The following is a 20,850-nucleotide window of genomic DNA, read 5'->3' as shown; positions in this document are numbered from 1 at the left end:
ATCAAAAGGATAAAAGTTTACGTTTTTCAAATGTTGATTGTCTTCTACAAATTTTGACTGATCTCATGTTCTTTCATGTGCTGAGATGTAAGTATACAGACTAAACCAGCACACACAGCATAACAAAGAAACCCAAGTAAGGTTCAAAAGGAAAAAAGAGAGTACTGTACTTACATCTACGCAGTAGGATGATTATAAATTTGTCTCTTCTATTAAGTTATAAACATGTGAAGTTACAGTTTAGCTTTCTTAATAAACACCAAGGAATTAAGGGTATCATGCTTTTTCACATCCAAAGGAGAGAAAACTTTTCCACTCATGTGAACTTTTCTTCTGAATTTGAACGTTGCATAGATCAATTATCTAAGTCACCGATTCGACTGTGCAGCAGAGGTTCTTAACCTCTTTGGGGTCACAGACCATTCTGGCATGGAATGAAAGCTCTAAATCTTCTTCCCAGAATTATGTACATGTCGCAATCCTTTGCATTTTTTTTTTTTCTGGGGACAGCGGGGTAGACGGGTCTGACCTCCTGGAACTCATATTGGCTCTAGATTAAGAATCATTTTCAAATAAGAAAACCTATCTTGTCCTTCTCCACACACTGGCAGTTCTTAACAAGCTTTGACTAATTAGATATTTCATAGTCTTATATAAAACAATAGCCAATCATTTAAAAAGAGAGTATTTTTCAAGCTCACTTACTTTTTTAACACTTAGGAAAGTCATATGGAATCATTATTCTTGACACCAGTATGCTTATATAAGAGGTATTTGCTGGATGCCTTCTCTCTTCTGGTCACCATATTAGAGGCTGGTGATAAAGCAATAAGAAAAACAAACTCCAGACCCTATGAGATTTTGCAGCCTAGCGGGGGATATTTCTCCAAGCAAATCCAAAGAATTTCTGGAAATATTACCATTCTTGCAAATTTGATGCAAGGGGAAAGCTTAAATTCTAAATCTATAAAAATGCATGATGATTACCAAAAAAGAGACCTTTCCTTAAAAAAAATAAACTTCTCCAAAATGTATTTTTTAAAGTTAGCCAATTGCATTTACATATTTCATAGACTGTCTGCTTTGCAAAGAGCTGGAATTCTTAAAACATTGAATAGCTTTCTGTTAAAGTTTATATGAAAATAAAATTTATGTGTCCTCTGTCATTTTTAAAGAGTAGTAAAAAAAATGTGATTAAATATATGAAATATCAGTTCACATATAAATCCAGAAATAAATTTGCTGGGATTATAATTATCTTCTTCCAAATTAGAGTTGAGTAATAATTCTCCCCTATTCAAACTCCTTCCCCTCTGAAATGGGAAAACAGAGTTCAAGCAAGTCTATTCTGGATAGTTTCTGAATTGTTGTGTTGGATTATGCCTCACTCCAACATACTTGTGAAAAAAATCATACCAAGTACTCCTTGAAGGAAAAGATAAATCAAACCTTTATAAAAGTCAAAAAGTGATTCATCTTTAATAAATTGCTAATGTACAAGAAAATGTTGGATTTATGGCTTCCCGCATTATAGTAGATTAGTAACCACATTTTCTCTGAAGTAATCCCAATATTCTCCTCTCATACCATTACTTGATAGGTGGGCAGACTAGCCAGTGATAGAATCAAACTGTTAACTTACAGGAGAATTGGCCAGAGCTACTATTCTTGAACAGCCTGTTGTTTTCAGTATGACTGATTCCTATTTGGTATATCTCAGTCCTTCCTGATTGGTCCTTTTTTCTGGGATAACCAATCCAGGAAATACATTTTTAAGTGCATTGCTGTTTTACTTTTGTATTTGTAAAGGTGTTAAATGTTTCTTATAGTTAATACTTATTGGAATTGTGTTTTAAATTACATTATTTCGGTACTAACAGCATTCTCTTCTCACAGGCTATCCAGATTATGATTGGCATCTTTCATGTTTTCATGTGGTACTTCCTATTGGTTTTGTATAAGGGGCAAATTAAAGGAGCCTTTGGAATATATGAACCTATAACTTACAAAACAGGATGTACTTTGTGGGGAATTTTTGTGAGTAGAATACATATATATTGCTTTAATCATACAATAAATAATATTCATGCCAATAATAGAAGGTAGGGAACAGTTTCTGAACAAGGTTTTCAGGAGAATTATGTGACTAAATCTCATGTTGATAATTTATTCAAAGTCAGATTCCTTTTTTCAACAAATATATATTGAGTACCTTTAATTTACAAGTGCTGTTTCAAGAGACATGGAAACAGGAGTACACAATGACAGCCATAGGGCAGTTTGTCCCTAGATATGTGAAAGGCAAAGAATCTCAACTGTAATATCCATTAGCATGATTAATTTGCATGTTTATTATCTTCACTTCAGTCTCCTCACCCAATGAGTCAGTACTCATTTTCTAAATTTTTCATTACTGACACTTGTCTGTGGTTTCTAGATAGCCATTAGGTAGGGGAAAACCTAGGGAGTATAGCATCCTGGAAGCCAAGTGAAGAAATTGTTAGAAGAAATGAGGAAGGATCAACTATATTATATTTTGTTGTTTTGTCAAATAAAATGAGGACTACAAATTGACTATTGGATTTAGCAATATGGAAGTCAGTATGATCTGCGCACTAGTAAATTTTACAAGTAGTGTCAGTGGAATTACGAAGCAAAAACCTGGTTGGAGTTGATGTAAGAAAACAAATAGGAAGAGAGGAATTACAGACAGCAAACAGACAGCTTCTTTAAGGACTTTAATGTGGTATAAAGAAATGGGGTGATAGCTGGGGAAATTTGGCTCCAGAGAAGGTTTGCTTATTAGTTTCTGTGAGTTGAAAGAAACAGCATCATATCCTTTGTTGAGAGGACTGAACCAAAAGAAAGAAAATTGATGATATGAGTAAATGGGGGTGGGTATTGGAATCAAGTATTTGTGTAGGCAAGAGGTGATGGATTTTGATGCACAAATAGCTAGGAGCATAGAAAGTTTATCTAGGGCGGTGGTTCTCAGCTAGACGCGATTTTGCCCCTGAGAACATTTTATAATATCTGGAGATATTTTGGATTTTCACAGCTGGAGGTGTACATCAGGTGGGCAGGGGCAAAAGATGCTGCTAAATAGCCTGTGATTCACAGGACAGCCCCTCACAACAAAGAATTATCCAGCCTAATTATAAATGGTTTCAAAGTACAAAAACAGGAGGGAAAGGCAGAGAAAGAGAAAGGAGAATTTTCTTTGATAGGATGTTGGAAACCTGTGGAAGTTTTTGTTTTTGTTTTTGTTTTTTTGTTTTTTGTTTTTTCCAGTAGCTTCAAATAGCTCAATGAATTAAGCAAGATTATGAGCTGAGACTGAGGATGGGGAAGTGGTTTGGTTGTTTGAGGAAAGGTGAGAGAATATGAAATAATCATCGAGGAAAAGTGAGAGTGCACAGATTATGGAGAGGTGGTTTTATTTTCATATAGCATTAAGGACACACTTGAGGTTTAGGAACAGGATATGAATATGGGTTGTATGCCTTTCTCAGGCCATTGTCAGCTGCATGAGTGCAACCATGCAATAGGATAAAAACAATCAGGATTTTTGTTTAGTTGTGCAACTATAATAAAACAAGAAAGGTGTAAAAGAGTTGCAAGTGGATATAGGGCAGTGTTTGTTATGGTTGGCCATGAAATTTAAGTTAGTGATGGAAAGAAGAATTTAACAGAGAGTTGAAGTTCTCAGATTATGGACCCAGGTGGGGTCAAAGGGTTGTTAAAATTTTAGTACTAGAGGGCATGAGCTAGAAAGATAGCAGGTGGTGATCCGGTGGAATACTTGAAATTAAGATTTGAAAGGTACAGCAAAGACAAGAGAATGATTATGGGAGTAAGTGACTAAGATAGTTTGGAGTCAGGGATTGGAGGAGAGAACAAGAATCACAAGCCCAAGGTACTAGAAAGATGATATGGTTTGTCTGTGCGTCCCCACCCAAATCTCATCTTATAGCTCCCAAAATTCCCAAGTGTTGTGGGAGGAACCTGGTGGAAGACAACTGAATCATGGCGGGGGGTGGGGGGGGCGAGTCATTCCTGTGCTATTCTCATGATAGTGAATAAGTCTCACAAGATCTAATGGTTTTAAAAAATGGGAGTTTTTCTGCCCCTGGCCCCTCCTAAATTTCATGTCTTCACATTTCAAAACCAATCATTCCTTCCCACTGTCCCCCAGAGCCTTAACTCATTTCAGCATTAACTCAAAAGTCCACAGTCCAAAGTCTCATCTGAGACAAGGCAAGGTCCCCTCCACCTATGAGCCTGTAAAATCAATAGCAAGTTAGTTACTTCCTAGATACAATGGGGGTACAGGCTTGAGTAAATACAGCTGTTCCAAATGGGAGAAATTGGTTGAAACAAAGGCTATAGGCCCCATCCAAGTCTAAAATCCAGTGGGGCAGTCAAATCTTAAAGCTCAAAAGTGATCTCCTTTGACTCCATGTCTCACATACAGGTTATGCTGATGCAAGAGGTGGCCTCCCATGTCCTTGGGCTGCTCTACCCCTGTGGCTTTGCAGGGCGTAGCCCTGCTTCTGGCTGTTTTCACAGGCTGGCATTGACTGCAGCTTTTCCAGGCACACAGTGCAAGCTGTCAGAGGATCTATCATTCTGGGGTCTGGAGGATGGTGACCTTCTTCTCACAGCTCCACTAGGCAGTGCCTCAGTAGGGACTCTGTGTGGCAGCTCCAACCCTGAATTTCCCTTCTGCACTGCCCTGGCAGAGGTTCTCCATGAGGGCCCTGCCCCTGCAGCAAACTTCTGCCTGGGCATCTAGGCAGTTCCATATATCATCTGAAATCTAGGCAGAAGTTCCAAAACCTCAATTCTTGACTTCTGTGTACCACAGGCTCAACACCACATGGAAACTGCCCAGACTTGGGGCTTACATCCTCTGAAGCCAGAGCCCAAGCTCTACATTGGCACCTTTCAGCCACAGATGAAGCAGCTGGGATGCAGGGCACCAAGTCCCTAGGCTGCACATAGCACGGGGGCCCTTGGCTTGGCCCATGAAACCACTTTTTCTTCCTAGGCTTCAGGGCATGTGATGGGAGGGGCTTCCATGAAGACCTCAGACATGCCCTGGAGACATTTTCCCCATTGTCTTGAGAATTAACCTTCAGCTCATTACTTACGCAAATTTCTGCAGCTGGCTTAAATTTCTCCTCAGAAATTGGGTTTTTCTTTTCTATCACATTGTCAGACTGCAAATTGTTTGAACTTTTATGCTCTGCTTCCCTTATAAAACTGAATGCCTTTAACAGCACCCAAGTCACCTCTTGAATGCTTTGCTGCTTAGAAATTTCTTCTACCAGATACCCTAAATCATCTCTCAAGTTTCAAAGTTCCACAAATCTCTAGGGAAAAATGCCACCAGTCTCTTTGCTAAAACATAACAAGAGTCACCTTTGCTCTAATTCCCAACAAGTTCCTCATCTTCCATCTGAGCCTCAGCCTTGATTTCATTTTTCATATCATTATCAGCATTTTGGTTAAGGCCATTTGATAAGTCTCTAGGGAGTTACGAACTTTCCCACATTTTCCTGTCTTCTTCTAAGTCCTCCAAACTGTTCCAACATCTGCCTGTTACCCAGTTCCAAAGTCACTTCCACATTTTCGGGTATCTTTTCAGCAGCACCCCACTCCTGGTACCAATTTACTGTATTTGCCCATTTTCATGCTGCTGATAAAGACATACCTGAGACTGGGCAATTTACAAAAGATAGAGGTTTGTTGAACTTACAGTTTCTCATGGCTGGGAAGGCCCCACAATTGTGGCAGAAGGCAAGAAGGAGCAAGTCACATCTTATGTGGATGGCAGCAGGCAAAGAGAGAGGGCTTGTGCAGGGAAACCGCCATTTTTAAAACTATCAGATCTCATAAGACTTATTCACTATGGCAAGAACAGCATGGAAAGGACCCACTCCCATGATTCAGTTGTCTCCCACTGGGTCCCACCCACAACACATGGGAATTATGGAAGCTACAACATAAGATTTGGGTGGGGACACAGAGCCAAACCATATCAAAAGATCAGATAGACAGATATGCATATATACACATATATGTATGTATGTATGTGTGTGTCACAATATCACCAAATATTAAGTGATGTTGGAGAGAGAATCAGCGTGTCAAAATGTCAATTCATTCCAAAAGAAGAGTGGCTAAGGGGTCAATAGATTACTTCAACCCTGAAGAATAGGGAGTTATTGAATCTGACATGTGACTGAAAGGTGGAGGAGAAAGAATGGTTGGATAGCAATAATGAGCAAGGAAACAACTTAACCCACACTTCAAACAGATGGAATGAGGGCTGTAGGATACAATATGGCTGCCCATTGAGACAGCGAGTGATCACTAGAAGAAACAATGATCTCTAGGAGGTCTCCCACTTTTATACATACACTAGCTCATAAGTGTCAATGGATTGCCTTGAAAAATAGGAGAAAAATACTGAATTTTCACACGAAATCCAGATAAATGATACATGGTTCATAAAGGATGCATGGCTCATAAATAATGCACTGGTTCATAGGTGATAAATGATAAATGATGCACTGAGTCACACGTGTCAAAGCACTGCCTTGGGAAAAAATAGGAGAAAAACTGTGGATTTTCCAATAAAATCCAAATAAATGATGCATTTTCCTTAGTGTTCAGCCACTCACATTATAAAAATAGTATATTTAACTCCTATGATAACTTATCTAAAATTTCAACTAAATGTAATTTAATACTAAACTTCTCACTTAAAGCCTAAAATGCCTTTGAAAGGCATTTTGTAAAACACATGGTAATCTAAAGATAATCTCATTAGAGAGCACTCTAATTCAAAACTCACAAGATATTTTCACTTTAAATTCTGAGCTAGTTCTTACCTTCACTGTGTACCTCCTTAGAAATCTCAGCTTTTGTTGTGGAATGAAGTGCTGAACATATAGATTTAAAATTATCCATGGGAAGTTTGTAAGCTTCAGGTTTGGGCTTCCTACCTATAGTGTACAGCATGACAAAAATAGCCTTTGACTTGGCTCTTTAGTGTTTTATCACTAAAACAAATAAGACAAGGAATACTTTGAGGAAATTGTGCAACCTATCTTCAAACAATATGGCATAGTTTTATACTTCTTGGAAGTAGATAGACTTCCTGACATGAAATAATGGAACCTCTGTTTTAAAAAACAAAGGCAAAGGCATGAATTTCTGCCATTACCTTAATAATGACTACAAATCTCATAAGAGACTGCATATTTTGTACCATCACAATGTGGAATAGATTCTTGAACCACTTTTTCCATATTTGGATATGTGCATATTAATCATAATTAGTGACATCATCTCATTAGGAAGGATAACATTAAAAGCAATAATCAAATGACTTATATATGATGTATCTCATACACATAAAAGCAAATTTTGTTCCTGGTTCAGGACTGCTTAGGCTGTCCGGCATATTATCACAATGTGAATCTACCTACTGTCCCCTATATGTTTCTGTTATGACTGACTCTACTATTACCTTTCAATGTATTACTACATGATGTAAATTTGTCCCCACCCATCTACTAAAACTTCTGTGTATTTTGTTACTATTAGCATTCTTAAAATAATTGACTTAGAAGAGAGTTGTTAAAAGTACATTCTAAATTGGTAAGCACTATCAATGAGTATTTATAAATATGTTTTTATATCCAGTTTATCATTGCAGGAGTCTTCATAATAGGAGTAACAAAGTATCCGACTCGATCTGGAGTAAGTTGAAATGTTTGTGGCATCTCTAGAAATCATTTATCCCAAAGCTAAATACTAAGTTTTAATGAAAATATAATGTCTAAATAATGAAGGAATCTATGCTACCTGTAAGATAAATGAAGGAATTAAGAATGAATCTAGAAGAACATAATTTAATATAGACAAATACACTGTATTGGCTAAAATCATGATTATGTATAGGTTTCTAAATGTATAGACAGTTTTTGTTTTGTTTGATGTTCTACCTTTTAACATTGTGTAAACTTTATAATTAAAAAATTTAATAGGACCTAATGCCTTTAGATATAGACATTATACTACTGTAAAACTTCATTTTCTGAACTATCCAATTTGGGAACAAGATTGTACCTTGTAATGAAGTAGGAAATTGGTCCAGATTAAAGATCCATGCATGGTATAGGTGGATAGATACTGGGAAGAAGAACACTTTAGAATCTGAGAGCTAAACATACCTTAGAAATTAGTCTGCCCTCATAATTTGACAGATATAAAACTGATGTCTGAAGATATTGATAGATTTCCTTAGGTAATGAAAACCCAGGATTAAAATTTTATCAACTGACTCCTATTTCTACAAGCAGTCATTTTCCATTTTCTTTTTTTTCTTACAGTGGAACCACTTTTGTCCAAATCATATCTTATATGCTTTCTTCCAAATGACTTGTAACATTGAAAAATACAATACTTTTTAGCCTAAATGGAAGATTAATGATTAATGGACTGATGGTGTTAATGTTCCCTCCAGATTAACTGGGTTTTATATAAATTAGAAAAATGTTTTCTTAAGACTTAATACTTCTAAGACTTCAGAAACTAGATCAAAGTTTTAACTAGATGACTTTTTTCAGCAATGCAAACTATTACACCAAAATGTTTATTCTGAATATAATAAATTTACCTTCTGTCTCCTTTTCAGATTATATGTACTTTAATCATAAACATCTTCTGCATAATAACTACAATTACTGCAGTAACTCTAACAATAATAGAGTTGTCTCATTTCAATTCTCTGTCATACAGGAATTATGGACAAGCAGTAAGTGACCAATTCTATAGGAACATATTAATTTTAAAATTATTCTTTTTAATAATTTTGAAATCTTAGGAGGTAAGATGAGGCTTTTATTGGTCCTCATGAAATTCTTTGATTTAGTAGTGAGTTCTTGATTGAAATTTTTAAATCAAAAATAATTCTAGGCTGTGAGTTTTAGTAAATATTAAGACAATGTTTGAATTCTTGACTTGCTGAATTAAAGTGAGTAAAAATTTGAAAACTTCAGTAGCAAGTGTCTATGTATTAGGCACAGAGTCACTTAATGATTCTCTTAATAAAAGAAAAGTATAATCTGGGACCATAGAACCATTTTGCAAATAAACAAAAGAATTCTGCTACTGACACATACGGTTCAAATTGTAGACATCTAGCAATTTCTGGCTTAACATAGAGCTTTTCATACATAGCCTATCTTTGCATCTTACATGAATTTTGCTTTAAGGCAAAAAATGCTAAATATAAATAAACGCAACTTGTTTCCATTTAGTTCTCCAGTAACTGTGAAGATCTTTACTGATAACACAATAGGTTTATTTTAATTATACTGGCTTTAAATTCAGAATCATAGAATATTAGTGCAGCAAAAGACCTTAGCAAAACTAATACAAAATCTCACATTTAAAGTAAGGACAAATTGGCGTGAAACACCTTGTTTGATCAACAGAACAAAACAAATGACAATTTCAGTAAAGAGTAGAAGCATCCTTGCAAGTGAGGAAAAACTTCCTCCTCCTCCCCTACATACTTTCTCTCCATACCTGTGACATGTTATTAAGGCGGACGTCAGAGGAAAGAACCCAAACCTGGAGAACAAAACCCTGGAGGACAGTGAGATAATAAGAGAAAAATGCAGTAATTCTCCAAAATATATTATCTGTAATGAGTGATTATGTAAACAAACATGGACCAGATTTTCCCTATAAATCGTAAGAAAATTGTCTGGTTACCCTGAACATTCAATCTACAAATCTTTAGTTCTAATTTTGAGGGCAGAGAATAGGGAAGGAGGACTTAAGTTATCAAGTGCATAATTGTTTCAAGTTATATGTCACCATTCTTATTAATACACTTTTAATTATCAGTTTAATATGGCATAATTGCCAAGGATTGCCTTTTGCAGTCAGTGTGAGAAACCATTGTAGTCTGTATTTATCTGATCTGAACTCAGTAATAACCACCAGTTTTACAGTCTCTCCAAATCACAAGTTTCAGCACAAGTTTGCTGTGATTAGTTGCACAAAATGAACTTGTATATTAGACTTATATCTCAAAACCACCATCTTTTTCTAGTGCCATTATAGAATTATGTACTTACACTTGCTAAGGCAGCCAACATTTTACAGGACTTTTACATGCCAACTTTTCTAACATAAGTAAGGGTCTTGGCTAAATCTACAAACTCATCAAGTTATCAGTGTTCCCAGGCAGCATCAGAAAAGTGCATGAATCTGAAATATACTCCTCATGTAGCAAAATGGTTAATACTATAGATTCCAGAATCAGAGTGCACTTATTTAAATACTATCCTCAGTACTCACTGTGTGTAAACCCATGGAAAAGTTTCTTAACTTACCTGTTTCTAAGTTTTCTTTTGTGTAAAATGAAGAAAATGCCTGCCAGTTAACTGCTCTGTTCTTTCTTCCAAACTCCTGGCCTGTTGTTTTAAAAGCTAGCTTGACTTTTCTACTTGGCTATGCTGCTATCACTATCATATCAAGCTCAACAGATAGAAAATGGAAATTACTTACCTCCTCAAAGGTATACACTGCAAGACTCCCTCGTTTCAATCTCCTACACACAAAACCTTGACATAATACCTCATCTCTCTTTCTACTGTCTTTATAATTACCAAATATTGCTTATTCTTCATTTAAGTATATATTAATTAGGGTTATCTTGGTTTTAAGTAACAGGAAATACAATCCAAGTTGATTTAAGGCAAAAAGGGTCACTTACTGACTTAAGCTGGGTCCAGAAGCTTACAGTTTACATCATCTGCCAGGGACTCATTCATTCTCTCTCTCTCTCTCTCTGTGTGTGTGTGTGTGTGTGTGTGTGTTTCTTAGGTTGTTTTCACATTTGAGCTGATCTGGCTGACCTTTTGCTGCTTTCAGTCAGGGAGGGAGTTTTAGAAAAGCACTCTCATATAAATTAAGGAATATGGGGCCAGGAGAGGTGGCTCACACCTGTAATCCCAGCACTTTGGAAGGCCAAGGCAGGCGGATCACTTCAGATCAGATGTTTGAGACCAGCCTGGACAACAAGGTGAAACCCCGTCTCTACTAAAAATACAAAAGTTAGCTGGGCATGGCGGAGGGCACCTATAATCCCAGCTACTCAGGAGGCTGAGGCAGGAGAATCGCTTGAACCCGGGAGGCAGAGGTTGCAGTGAGCCGAGATCGTGCCACTGCACTCCAGCCTGGGTGATAGAGCAATACTCAGTCTCAAAAAAAATTTAATAAAAAAATAAAAAAATAAGGAATATGGGCAAAATGACTTTTCACAGTCTTGTCAGCTAAGAAGTCCCAAGTACTTTCTAGCTAAAATGTTATGATTATGATTGTGGATTTCTGCCAACAAAATTAAATCAAAATTATTTACCTTGGTATTTCAAACCTTCTACATCTTTTCCTTATCTTCCTGTTTATACCATATATGAATGAACACTATAATTCTCAAAATGTTATATTGCTTACATTCAGTTTTGTTCTCACATTAAAAACCATAGGTTGTTCTGATATATATTTTAACTTTACTATTGGTTCTATTTTATGTCTGAATTTTTAAATTATTTTGTCACATTTTTAATTTATGCTATTAAACTCTTTCTGAAACAAGATAGGTTACAAGGAAACAAGCAAAAAATTTAAAGTTGCCTAGAATGCTGCTTCCTCTCTTCGTTTTTCTCAGTCCTACCCTTATTTCAAAGTTCCTACCACTTTATGAAGCCTTCCCAAAGAGTAATAGCTTGGAGTGAACCTCCTGTCCCTCCTGTCCCCTATAATGAGTGAGCAAGTTTTTATCCATTTTATATGGTACCTTATATTATCTTTCTGTCTCTTCTACTTCATTATAAACTCTAAGAAATCAGGAAGTTTATATGTGTCATTGCATTCCTATCATCTAATTCCTACTACCCGCTAGTTTATTGAATATAAAAGATGTTAAATAAACCCAACAAAGAAGGAGGAGGAAGAGTTAGAGAAGGAATTGAAGGGGAGATAATTATGATGTCATTCTTTCTAGATCTGAGTATCATTCTTGTCTTTCCACAGCCAGCACAAAACCCACATTTTCAGGATGAGCACCAATATTATTCACATAACTAACTAATCAGATTTGTAGTTGAAAATACCTTTCTGATAGCAACAGAAGGGAATCTGTTTATCCCAGATTGATCCCAGCAGTCACAATCACCTTATGCTTCCAAGTTAAATGTTCTTTTAACTCTTTTTGAATTTATTGTTCATTTTAAATGATATTAGAGCAATATGTATGTGAGAGTTTTATCACCATGTATGTAAATTTACAAAGGGTTGTCATTAATAATAGCTGTTTTAATAGAAAAGGATTGCTTGATAAATCTGTTGGTGGCCATCTTATCATTAGAGACAGAAGAGTCAAATCTTAGTAACTGAAGAGTTTACATAGAGAGCTATGCCAGTGATTCTGTAAAAGTTGTCAGAGTGAGACAAGAATGCTAAGCAATGGAGATCAAATACAGAAACCACAGATGCTGAACTGAGGAACCGAAAGCTAGGGAAAGTGTAGCAGAGGGCAAAGGAGTAGAAATGTCTAAGGAACTCAAATGGTGAAAGGTTTATCTGTTCTCATTTTCCTTCCTTTTTTTTTTTTTTTTTTTTTTGAGTCTCATACCAGTAGCTCCTTCCATGATCATGTTTGCACTCACTAAAGATAATAACATAAGATTTCTCCCTGTTTTTTGGTTATAGAAACTTGGGAGGGAAGTATCACGTATTTTATTGTTCTTCTACCCTTTGGAATTTTCTGTTGCACTTACATACTCAATATGTAGCTGTTCCAATTTGGTAAGTGTTTACCCACTCTCTGGCAAATCAAAAGATGTTGATTTCTAGTAACTACACTCTATGAGGAGATGAATACAAATACAAATGAGGAGATGATGCAAAATATTTAGAACTAATATGAACAGAATGTGTGATATTGCCTTTATTTTTTATTAACATTTTATAAATAGAAAACATAAAATTATAAAAGTAATACATGAGGGTAAATTTAAAAGTAAAAAGCATATAGAGTAAAAAGTGATTGTTTCCTTAATATAGTTCTCATGATATCCACATATCCAATTCTACACACAAAAAAAGACCAATACACACACATTTTCTTTTTTACTCATTGTATGTATTATATTCACATTGTTTTGTCATATGCATTTTTTGCAATGATTAGAAATATCTTTCCATTACAAAACATATCTAAATAATGCCTTTTATTACCTTCATTGTTTTTCTTAGTATTCAACATTCCCTAATTACTGCATATGTAGCTTGGTTTCCAGTTTTTTCTAAATTATAAACAATGATGCAGTGAACACTTGAGTATAAATATTTTTGCATACAAGACCACTATTTCTTTAGGTGGTTGATTCCTAGAAATGTAATTGCAGAATCAAGTGTAACAACATCCCAAAATGCTATAACAAGTCACAAAAGTTTATGAGAATGATTATTTTCTCACAAGCTTAAAAGACTACATATCTAACATTCATTCATTCTTCCTCAAATATTTATGGAGAGCATGCTATTTGCTAAGCATTATCATAGGGCACTAACGATGCAATGATCAACAAAACAATGTCCTTTCCATTAGGGAGTTTGCATTCCATTGGGAGAGAAAGGCAATAAACAAACACATAAAAATATAAAATGTCAAGAACTGAAAAATGTTATGAAGTAAAATAAAGCAAAGTAAGGAGATAAGGCAAGACCATTTTACATAGGATGGTCAAGGAAAACTACTGTGATCAACAACTGATTGAAATATAGAAACAACTATAAGACTATATGGTAAAAGGATTTCTGAAGAGAGAGAATGAGTTGCATTTCCAGAATGGCTGACTGGGGACATGGTAACTCTCCCTAAAAATGAAATTATAACACTGAATAAAATTATCAATAAACAACCTTCTAAAGAGTCAGGAAGTTGACCAAGCATATGAGAACTTGCAAAGTATTTATTTAAGAAAATCTACTCGACCTCAGTAAGAACAGTGGATGTCTGTGGCATGTTAGTTTGGTACTGTTCCCACTCTTCCCACCTGATATGGTTAGGCTTTGTGTCCCCACCCAAATCTCATCTTGAATTGTAATCCCAGGTGTTGAGGGAGGAACCTGGTGGGAGGAAATTAGATCATGGAGGCAGTTTTCCCCATGCTATTCTCATGATATTGAGTGAGTTCTCATGAGATCTGATAGTTTTATGAGTGTTTAGCTAGTTCCTCATTCACTCGCTCTTCTTTCTCCTGCTGCCATGTGAAAAAGGTCCTTGCCTTTCCTTTGCCTTATGCCATAATTGTAGGTTTCCTGAGGCATCCCCAGTCATATGGAACTGTGAGTCAATTAAACCTCTTTCCTTTATGAATTACCCAGTCTTGACAAGTTTGTTATAACAGTGTGAAAACAGACTAATATACCACCCTACCCTCAGATTCCATTACGCAGAAGTTTACTTTGGTGGGTCAGACTGTGAGATGACTCACTGCTTGAGATGACTAGTTTTATTTGGAACAGAGTTCAGAATGTTCCATGACCAAGAGGGTTATTAAAACAACCATAATCCCAGTGGCAAATAAGCAGGTAAGGCCAATGTCATTCCTAGCCTGACTAAGATCACAATACTTGTTGGGGCAAAAAATTTACTAGCAACCTACCAGAAACTCAACAGAGAAATCTGAAGAACAGGACAGCCACAGTGGACCCTGATAACTTCCTACTTTTCCCCTGTAGTCTGGAAGAATATAAATATGTGCAAAGCTATACACATACTAAGGAGACTGGAGAAGTTCGTAGTGAGCCCTTGGTTGAACAAGAGGCCTTGCAAAAATAAAGTAAAAGCTGGGGCAGCCTCAACTTTGAATATACTGCTCAAGCTACACTGATTCATTAGGAAAGGGTAGAAGTCTTACTGGCTCAAGGTGTCTAATACTTTCCTAGAGCTTCTATAACAAAGCACCACAAACTGTGGCTTAAACAACAAATTTATTTTCTTACAACTCTAGAGGCTAGAAGTTCAAGATTAAGGTGTTGGCAGGGTTAGTTTCTTCTGAGGCCTCTCTCCTTGGCTTTCACTTGGCTGTCTTCTTCCTGTGTCTTCACATGGTCTTCTCTCTTTATGTGTCTGTGTCCTAATCTCTACTAAGCATGCCAGTCATATTGCATTAGGGCTTATTCTAATTACCTTATTATAACTTCATTGCCACTTAAAAGACCCTAACTCCAAATACAGTCATATTCCAAGGTATTGGGAGTTAGGACTTCCAGTATTCAAAGATACTGGTGGTTAGCAATAACTACCACTCCTGGAAATGAGGCAATCAGAATCTAAAATTGCTATGATATATTATCTAAAATGTCCAGTTTTCAACAACAAAAATATGCAAATAATAGGAAATAGTTAACCATAGAGTTCAAAACAACACTTAACAGACATAGTGTCTTGGAGAAAGGGAAGGATAAATGTTGGACTTAACAAAGAAAGGCTTCAAAAATTAGAAAATATGTTTGAAGAATTATAAGATGGCAACAATGATTCATCAAATAAAAGACAATAAAAGAGACAGAAATTATAAAAACCCCAATGGAGGTTCTAGAGTTTAAAAATACAAGAACTGAAATGAAAAACCCACTAGAGGAACTCAAGAGCAGAGGTGAGCTGACAAAAGACAAAATAAACAGACATAAAGATAGCAAAAAAGATATTGCCCAGTCCAAAGAACAGGAAAAAAAAGAAAATGAAGAAAACTGAACAGAACCTCAAAATCCTTTGAGATACCATCACATGTATAATGGGAGTCCCATAAAAATGGGGAGTACCAGAAACAAATTAAAGAAATAATGGCACCAAATTCCCCTCATTTCATGGAAAATATTCAATACATCCAAAAAGCTCAAGGATCTTCAAGTAAAATAAACACAAAGAGATCCACTCCTAAACACCTCCATGTCAAACTGATAAAAAGGAAAATCTTGAAAGCAGCGGAAAAAAAAAAAAAAGACTCTTCATATACAAGGGAACCACAATAATATTAAGAGCTAGGTTCTCATCCAAAACAATGGATGGGATATTAAAGTACATGGGGAAAAACAGGCAGGAATTCTTTATCCTTTAAAACTATCCCTCAAAAATGAAGGTGAAATAGAGACAAACACAGATGAATAATGTGTTGCTAGCAGAAATTCCTCATGAGAAACACTAAAGGACGTTCTTTAGACTGAAAAGAAGTGACATCAGATGAAACTCAAATGCACATGAATAAATAAAAAAGTACCAGTAAAAGTAATTATGTAGGTGGTTATGAAATAACAAAAGATGTATAAATACATCTTTTGTGCTTTCTTCTGTTAACTGATTTAAAAGACAGCTGCATTAATCTCATTGGGCTCACCCAGGTAATCCAGGATGATTACCTGAATTTAAGGTTGTGTTATTAGTAACATTAATTCCATCTGTCATAACTACTCAGCTCCACTTTTTAGCATGAAAGTACTCATAGACAATACATAAAGGAATGGATATGGCTTGTTCCAGCAAAACTTTGTTTACAAAAACGGGCAGTGGGCTAGATTTAGTCCATGTATCATAGCTTGCCAACCCTTCTTCAATAGATAGTTTCTCCATTTTTATCTTAAATTTTAAAAGATAAGATCATAAAAGCAGTAATTATAACACCATATTGGTAGTTATATAATATATATAGATAGAATATATGACAATAATAGCTCAAAGAAAAGGAAAGGGAATGAGTTATATGGGAATAAAGTTGCTGTATTTTACTGGAATTGAATTAGCATTCATCTGAAGTAGACTGATAAATTAGAGTGCTTATTTAGTGATTAAGAAAGCTAAAAATATAACAGCTTAAAAATAAGGGAATTAACATACACAAAGTATGTTTAATTTAAAAAAAATAAAGAACACAATGGCCAGGCTTGGTTGGTTAACAGCCATATTCCCAGCATTTTGGAAGGCCAACTCAGGAGGACCATTTGAGCCTAGGAGTTTAAGACTAGCCTGGGCAACATGACGAGACCTCATCTCTACAAAAAAAATAAAAATAAAAACATTAGCCAGGCATGGTGCTACATGCCTGTGATCCCAGCTACTTGAGCGGCTGAGGTGGAAGGATCATTTGAACCCAGGAGGTCAAGGCTGCCATGAGCCCTATTCATGTCACTGTACCCCAGCCTGGGTGACAGAGCAAAACCCTATCTCACACAAAAAAAAAAAAAAAAAAGAAAAGAAAACACATGAGACACATATAAAACAAATAACAAAATGTCAGATATAAATCTATTCATTGTAATAACAACATTAAAATGACAATGAGATGTTTTAAAATGCCTATTGGAATGACTGAATTTCAAAATATTGATGATGCCAACAGATAGCAAAGATTATGGATAAAAGAAATATCTCTCACACTCCTAGTTGAAATATAAGTTACTGAAACAAGTTTTAAAACTTTTTGGGCATTACCCACTAAAAATTAAACTGTGCATACCCTATGATCAGTAATCTCAGTCTTTGGTATATAACCAACAGGAACGTTTGCCCTTATGCATTCAGATAAACTTCCAGGAATATATAGAGAGCAGAATTATTCATAGTGGCCCCAAAGTGGAAACAACACAGGTAGGTGAGTGGTGAATAAGTTGAGGTGTATTACTTTATTGAAATTTGACATGCTGATTAAAAGGAACTATACCTGCACTTAACAACATGCATAGATCTCACAAATAAAATGTTGAGTATAAAAACTCAAAAGAATGCATAGTTTTAAAAACTCCATTCATATGAACTTTGAAACCAGGTAAAACTAAAGCTAACTTACAGTGTTTAGGGATGCAAGCTTAGTTGATGAAACTAGAAAAAAAAATTGACAGGATTGATGACCTTATCTAAAAGTCAAAATGACCATTACCTTGAAGGAAAGGAATAGGTAATAGTTGAGAAATGTCATGAGAGGATAGGGTGTTGGCATCTATTAAGATTTATGTTCAAGAAGACTATGGTTATTTTTATTATAAAAGTTTGAAGGTATACCAAAAGATACAAGTGATCCAATAGAAATTAAGAAAGTAGGTTAAAGGCTCGGCATGGTGGCTAACACCTGTAATCCTAACACTTTGGGAGGCTGAGGCAGGAGGATCACTTGAGGCCAGGAGTTCAAGACCAGCTTGGTCAACATAGTGAAACCCCATCTCTACTAAAAACAGGAAAAAAATTAGGCAGGGTGGCACAGGCCTGTAATCGTAACTATTCAGGTAGCTGGGACATGAGAATTGCTTGGGTCTGAGCCTGAGAGGCGGTTGCAATAAGCAGAGATCGCACCACTGCACTCCGGCCTGGGCGACAGAGCAAGACGTTGGGGGGAGAAAAAAAAAAAACAAGGAAAGAAAGAAAGAGAGAAAGAAAGAGAAAGAGAGAGGGAGGGAGGGAAAAGAAGAAGGTTGAGATAGGAATGGGACAGAAATACGATACTTTTAAGATTTTTCTCTATAAATATCAGTATTGCCTGTATTTTTAAAGAAAAAGACCTATTTATTAGTTGTATAATTTTAAGAAACATGATATGATTTGTAAGAGGTTGCTTTTTTTTCCAGTTTCGAAGACAAAGTGATCTTACATCTGGTGCTGAGGAAGCCGAGAACACTTTTTAACAACCCTAGAAATGTGAGGATTTTGCTGCTGCTGATGCCTGATGTGGGTCCTAATGATATCCCTGTATAACAAAGCAGTTACGAAGCCTACAGACTTTGTGCAAAATAAAATACAAACAAGGTGAATTTTTCTCCTCAGTATTCAAAAATGTCTCTGCTCATATTTTTCTAGGCTGCAAGGGGAAAGCTTTTCCCTATTTAAATATGAGATTATTACAGAATGAATTTGTTATCTAGGTACTCTGAATAGCTGTCAACTCTCCATAATAGAGCTTTTTGTAAGAGACTGTCAAAAAGATTCATTATTATCTCTAGAGTGAAGGCTATTGACTTGGGCCATGATGCCATATAATTCACAGTGAAACTTTAAATACTTATGTCCGTACAAGTAGAAAGCACATTTTATAGTCTGAGTTCTTCCACTTTAACTGGCTTCTACTTTAACAAAGTATGAATCAAAAGGCCTCTAATTCATATTTCCTTCATAGTTCTTTGACTTCTCTTCTCCTTATTTAAAGTTCCTTTCTGCCCTGAACATATCTGCTATCTTTCTTATCTTTCTTTCCCCTTGGTTCTTTCTTCTTATCATTGTTTGGATCATCTGTTCAACTGCTTTTCAAAGCAGACGGTTTTTCCACAATAAGGAGAATTTTCTAGAAATCTGTTCTGAATTCAGTTCACCCTCTCTTCTAATATGGAACATGACTTCAGAAGATGTTTCACTGATTGCTATCTAACACTGTAGACTGAGATTACTTGATTCTAAGAATTTCAGGGCTTAGCTCATTTTTTTTCAGATTGTCTACTGTATGCCAATGAATAATATATTAAGCTCTGGAGTATCAGCAATTAATAAGGTACCTGATGACAAGGAGACTTTATTTTAGGGGAGGAAACAAACAGCTACCAAATTAAGACTATGTATGACATATAAATTAACAGAGTATAAAAAAGTAGAAATAAGACAGAAGAAATAATCCTGCAGATGTGAAATAAGAGGAATAAAGCTTTATGAAAGACCTCTGAGCAGGGGATTAGTAGTTTACCAAGCAGAAAGGTAGGAAGACATTTTGAATAGAAGATTTTAGCTTATTAGAAATGTGGGAGAGATCACAGCTAAAATAAATATATTAAAATCTAATGACAGGGAGGAGGAAGTCAAGAGTGAAAGCTGGAGAGATCGGGGGACGTCAGATAATAAAGAAGTCAAATCACCAAAAAGTTAATACTAAAGTATTGAACTAAATCTTGCAGACAGTAGGGGCCATTGGAAAGTATTTCAACAGGAAAATTATAGGCTTGGATTTACATTGAAAAAAGTATGAAATATGGGAAAATGCGATAGAAAGTATAAATTTGATTAAAGCAACTGGATTGTGGGAGGGAAAAATGAAGTATTATTGTAGTGATTCAGAGAAGCAATGAAACGTGGTAAGTTTTAGCCTTACTGGCTGATTAAACATGAGGTGTGAAGAAATCTAAAATAATCCCCTAGTTTCTGGATTAGATAAAACCTACAGTGATATAAAGTATATAAGACATAACAGAATTGGATAAAATGACAAATTCTATTAGGATAAGTTAAGTTTGAGGTAACTATAGAACATCAAAGTAGAGATGTCAATTAAGTAGTTGAAAATACAAATCTGGAAACAGAGGAAAGATCAGCTATAAACTGATTGATTTTGATGGTACTTAAAAATATTGAGGGTTGATGTTACCATGACGGCAGACTAGAAAATAACCTACTCATATCTCGCAGAACAATAACAATTCTGCACCCATTTCAAGTCAAAAGTCTCTCTGCAGGAACCTTGGGATTCAGGTAGGAGTTTGTCAAATCCCAGGGGAGCCCAAGATCCAGAAGAGTCATTTTTAGAGTGCAGACCAACACCCAAGTGGCTGATTTGCCGAGATTGCTTGTAGATTCAAGCCCAGTAATATCCTAGCCCTCAAAGGGGTTTGTTTAAAGCCTCATTTGGCTTTGAGCCTACAACCAAAACCATCTACCAAGGGTTCCAGAAAGAATCATGCACACCAGTGCCATGGTGGAAAGGCTTGTCTGCCTGCTGACATTGA

At 35.9% G+C, this 20,850-nt stretch overlaps 1 protein-coding gene across 1 annotated transcript; it reads left to right on the top strand.

Annotated features, from left to right (window-relative positions):
* The first annotated feature begins 1,908 nt into the window (after positions 1-1,908).
* MS4A13 (membrane spanning 4-domains A13) lies at positions 1,909-18,909 on the top strand. The gene is made up of 4 exons (XM_023215830.1): positions 1,909-2,037; positions 7,717-7,773; positions 12,802-12,897; positions 18,715-18,909. Exons 1-4 carry the CDS (start codon positions 1,909-1,911, stop codon positions 18,769-18,771), a joined length of 339 nt encoding a protein of 112 aa, XP_023071598.1. The 3' UTR covers positions 18,772-18,909.
* The last annotated feature ends 1,941 nt before the right edge of the window (positions 18,910-20,850 follow it).

This window comes from Piliocolobus tephrosceles, chromosome 13 (assembly GCF_002776525.5).
Source record: "Piliocolobus tephrosceles isolate RC106 chromosome 13, ASM277652v3, whole genome shotgun sequence".
Taxonomy (NCBI): Eukaryota; Metazoa; Chordata; class Mammalia; order Primates; family Cercopithecidae; genus Piliocolobus; species Piliocolobus tephrosceles.
Note: the sequence above shows the minus strand (reverse complement) of the source record. Positions and strands in the feature narration are given on the sequence as shown.